The sequence below is a fragment of the Nannochloropsis gaditana genome (genome assembly GCF_000240725.1).
Source record: "Nannochloropsis gaditana CCMP526 unplaced genomic scaffold scaffold256, whole genome shotgun sequence".
In the NCBI taxonomy this organism is placed as follows: domain Eukaryota; class Eustigmatophyceae; order Eustigmatales; family Monodopsidaceae; genus Microchloropsis; species Microchloropsis gaditana.
In genome coordinates, this window is record NW_005803697.1 from 19,552 (window position 1) to 23,858 (window position 4,307).

At 56.8% G+C, this 4,307-nt stretch overlaps 1 protein-coding gene across 1 annotated transcript; it reads right to left on the reverse strand.

Moving 5' to 3' along the window:
- Positions 1-109: 109 nt before the first annotated feature.
- On the reverse strand, positions 110-2,570 carry NGA_0074400 (pentatricopeptide repeat-containing protein; the record flags this gene model as incomplete). The annotated part of the gene is made up of 2 exons (XM_005855221.1): positions 2,426-2,570; positions 110-2,188 (listed from the first exon to the last, which is right to left on the reverse strand). Coding segments are annotated over exons 1-2 (2,205 nt in total), but the record flags the coding sequence as incomplete, so codon positions are not given.
- Between the last annotated feature and the right edge of the window lie 1,737 nt (positions 2,571-4,307).

The following is a 4,307-nucleotide window of genomic DNA, read 5'->3' on the forward strand; positions in this document are numbered from 1 at the left end:
CTAAATAATAATATGTGGACTGATCCGCTCGAACTTTATCCAGTGCGACCGTCCCCTCTTTTGACGTCTTCCCTGCGTCCCCCTCCTCCTGCCTTCCCTCCCCCCCGACCTCGAACCGCTCCCGCCACACACCCCAGGCCCGTTGAATGCGCAACCCCTCCGTGTACACACTTAAATACAAATTCATCGTCTCCGTCGTCGGTGTCAAGCCCCGTTGTTCCATCGCACGAAGGACGGCATCCGCGGCTTGAATGTATTTTTCCTGCATGTCCTTCACGGTCACCCCTCCGGGTATCCGGGACCGCACCCAGTCGACCTCGCGCACGCCCTCTGCAAAGGGCAAGAGCCCCTCCAACTGGATCCGAGCCCGCTCGGAGGGAAACCTTTGCAACAAGCCTCCCTGAAGCACCAAGTGGTCGCTGTCGTGGCCCCGCATGGTTTCCACCTCGGTGGGCAGCAGGCTGCCCCCAGGATTTATGGATTTATCAGCATCCTTCCCTGTCGCATCCTCCTCTTTTTCCCGGCCCCCGGCATCCTCTTCCCCGCCGTCGTAACTCATCAAAAGGGACGAGGCGTCTACCTTCCTTTGGGGCCCCTGCACCTCCCTTCCCTCTCTCCCGCCCTCCTTCCCGCCCTCCTTCCCTCCCTGCCGCAGGGCCTCCAGCAACTTCTCTGCCCGTCGCACCCGTTTCCCCTGCCCTGGCAACCGCCGCCGGGACCGAGCCCGTAGGTCGATTTCCTCATCATCCATCTCCCTTTCCGGCTCCTTCTCCATCCCTGTCACCTTTGGGATCCCCCCCCCTTTCACTCCTGCCGACTGCCCTCTCCCCAATGCCCGGAGGTATTCGTGGTACACTCCCCTTGTTACCCCCCACCCTTCCTCCTGCATCCGCTCAATGTACCGCTCCGCCAAGAGCGGGTTCCCGGCCTGTGCACAGATGCGGACCAGGCCTTGATACGTCACGGCGTCGGGGGCCCATCCGCTCGATTCCAAGCGCGCTAGCAGCTCGTAGAGCAGAGCACTGTAGCCTGGAAACCACAAGGGAGCTCGCGCCGCCGTGAAAAGAAGCGTGTTGAAAACATGCAAGGTCGGCAGCACCGAGAGTTGCTCCATCTCGTCCAAATACGACAGGCCTCGCTCCAGGTCGCCCGTAGACACGCAGGTGGCTTGCAGCAACACTGTGTAGGCGACGGCGTCGGGCTCCACCCCCGCCACCCGCATATCAATCCAGAAATCCAGCATGGCCTCCCGATCTTTCCTCCCCCTCCCTTGACCCAAGGCTTGCAATACGCTCGTGCACGCCGCCAGGTTCTCCGGGTGCCCGGCGAGTTTCATCCGTTGGAAAGTTCCCAAAGCCTCTTCCCGTCGACCGGCGCGAACGTAGGCACTGACCAGCGTGGCCCACGTCCAGGCGTCCGGAGAGGGAAGGCCGTTGTTCTCCCAGGCCTGCATCTCGGATTCTGCGGCCTCGGGAGCCGGGGGTTGGCAGGCGGAGCACGCGTAGACGTAGGCGGTGAGGGTTTGGGAAGAAACAGGGGCTTGACGCGAGAGCAAGGATCGAAGGAGTGCCTGGGCCTCGGGGAGGCGATTTTGCACCCCGTAAGCCCGCAGGAGACGGTTGTACTCGGCAATGGCGCATTGGAAAGCAGGAGGGGAGGAAGAAGGGAGAACGTTGGCATCCAGGGAGGAAGGGGAGGGAGAAGGAAGCGCTGTAGGCGAGCCAGAGGGCCCCACCGCCACGCTGCCCCGCGCCTCCCGCCTCATCATGTCGGCATATTTTCTGTCTAGGTCCAGGCGCCGAAGGGCCTCTTCCTTGGAGAGAACTTCGTCATTGCTTATTGCCCCCTCTCTTCCTTCTTTCCCTCCATCTTGCAACGACGCATTTCCGCCCGTGGAGGGTATTGGACGCATGAGCTCACTCATCATCAGCTCAAAATCCGGGTCGATCAATTCGGACGCATCGTTTACCGCGGGCAGCGTGGTGCGCTGTGATGGATGCAGAAAAGGTCTTCGTAATTGTCCTTCACGAGCACGTCCTCCAGTGCTGCTCGATGGGGGAGCTCCTCGGCGCATCCATCTTTGCGTGGAGGGAGACGTATTCCTCTTTGGGCTGAGAGCAGAGGCACCGCCTTTGCGGCCGAAGAGTGGGATCGTCGCATGGTAGCAGTGGATAGTTGGGGCTGTAGGCTGCAGATGGGTGAGGAGAAAGGTGTGTTTGTGAGCGATGATGACATCCATGAAGGTCTTCTCATACCAGAAACCGTTGCTCTACACACCACGAAATCCACGCAACTATAAAAGGGTCATCGATAAGAATTGTTTCGAAAGTGGAGGCGAGGTGTCTTTCCATATGCGGATAAATAGATATACATGTCTCCACCTGCACGGTATAATGCGCGTAAAATGCAGGAAAAGCCTACGTACCATTCCTATCGTAACGGGAACATGCATCCATCCGCCAGAAAACGCGAAAGAGGGGAGGAGTGGACGAACAGCGCTGCTAGAACTCCGTCCTACACGAGCTCTAGGCCATATTGAAGCACCAATCATCTATCCTCCTCCTTTGTTTGAGGGAAATGGGGAGATCGTATCGTATGGTCAGAAATAGGCAGAAGCAAGAGAACACAATATCAAAACAAATTATTGAAGCAAGTCACGCAGGAGTACATGTTACCGACAGACATGTGTCGAGCAATGTGAGTAAAAATCCAGCCATAATTCAGAGCGGGAGCGGTCAGTTCCCAGTGGCGGGGAGGGCACCGGACCAAGTTGCACTCCGGCAATCGAAGGGGCACATTCCATCACATAACGGGCGTCATCGCACGTCATCGCCCGAGAATTCTTCCCCGTTCCCGTCCTTTTCCTTGACAACTACCACTGTCAGCGCAGTTATTCATGCATGAACGCATGTAGTCTCTTTTGATTGAGTGAGTCGTGCTTGCAAGTGTACCTAGAGCGTTTGTTGTCCTTTGCCTGACCGCCCATCTAGGCGTTGGAACGACGAAGAAGTACGTCTTCAGCGAGCAGTAAACCTTCTCTACACCAACTACGCCACTAAACGTTTCAGTTCATTGTCACAGAGTCTCTACGCAAATATGGCACCAATGGACGTAGAGAAGGATAAAAAGGATGGAGTGGGGGAAGATGCCCCAAAAAATGGAGATAACAAGAAGCCCGAGGAGGAAGCGACGACAATCGTTACGACTGCAAATCTTGCCGCTGATGAGGTACGGTGAAAGAACTTGGCGGAGTTTCATAGACGTGTGTGTCAATGCTTGCGATCTCTTGTGTTGCAAGTGGCAGAATTGGCAGATTTCCCTCCTATATCTCTCGCACACCCCCACCAGCTCCACCCCAATAACATCTCGTCTCACAATTTTCCTTCTGTTCATTTCCTCTCTTGCCTTTTCCATCTCAAAACATCACTAGCTTGAAGTCATCGTCCATCCTCTCGTTCTCCTATCCACTGTCGATCACTACAATCGCGTGGCCAAGGACACAAGGAAGCGCGTCGTGGGAGTCCTGTTGGGCACCACATGGAGAGGACGCATCGACATCACAAACTCCTTTGCAGGTAAGGTCGCATGATCTCGTGGCAATCCCGTTGGATTGATTTAATCGATTTTTAGGGCTTGTTTTGTCCAGCGCGCGTGCGGGGGAGTCTGGATGCCCGCTCTCATTTCCTCCTCCCTATCCCTCCTCCATCCCAGTTCCCTTCGAAGAGGACTTAAAGAACCCACTTGTTTGGTATCTGGACCACAACTATCTCGAAAGCATGTTTTACATGTTCAAGAAGATTAACGGTGCGTCCCGACCTGCCCCGCTTCCTCTCATCCTGCTTGCCTTGCCTCCTGACTCTACCCTCTCCTTCCCTCCTCCCTCCCCTCTTGGGCATTTCCTGGCCTGCCAGCCAAAGAGCGTATCGTCGGGTTCTACAGCACTGGGCCCAAAATCAAAGAAAACGATCTCCAGGTGGGTGGTATGGGTGCAGACGCCCTTCGCCCGCGTGCACGCCTCTCACCCTTCCCCCCTTCCTCCCTTCAGATCGACGAAGTCTTTCGGCGGTTCTCCTCCGCCCCTGTGTTTGTCATCATCGACGTGCGGTCAGGCGTGGAGGGCATCCCGGTCACGGCCTACAGGAGCAAGGAGGAGGTGGAGGGGGTGAGCGAGGGAGGGAGGGAGGGAGGGAGGGATGCAGAGGGCAGTGAGTGTTCCCTCGGTAGAAGCAGGGCAGGTTTCCAGGAATGGAATGTAGCCTGACACATTCACCGTCTGTCCCTCCCTCCCTCCCTCCCTCCCTCCCGCC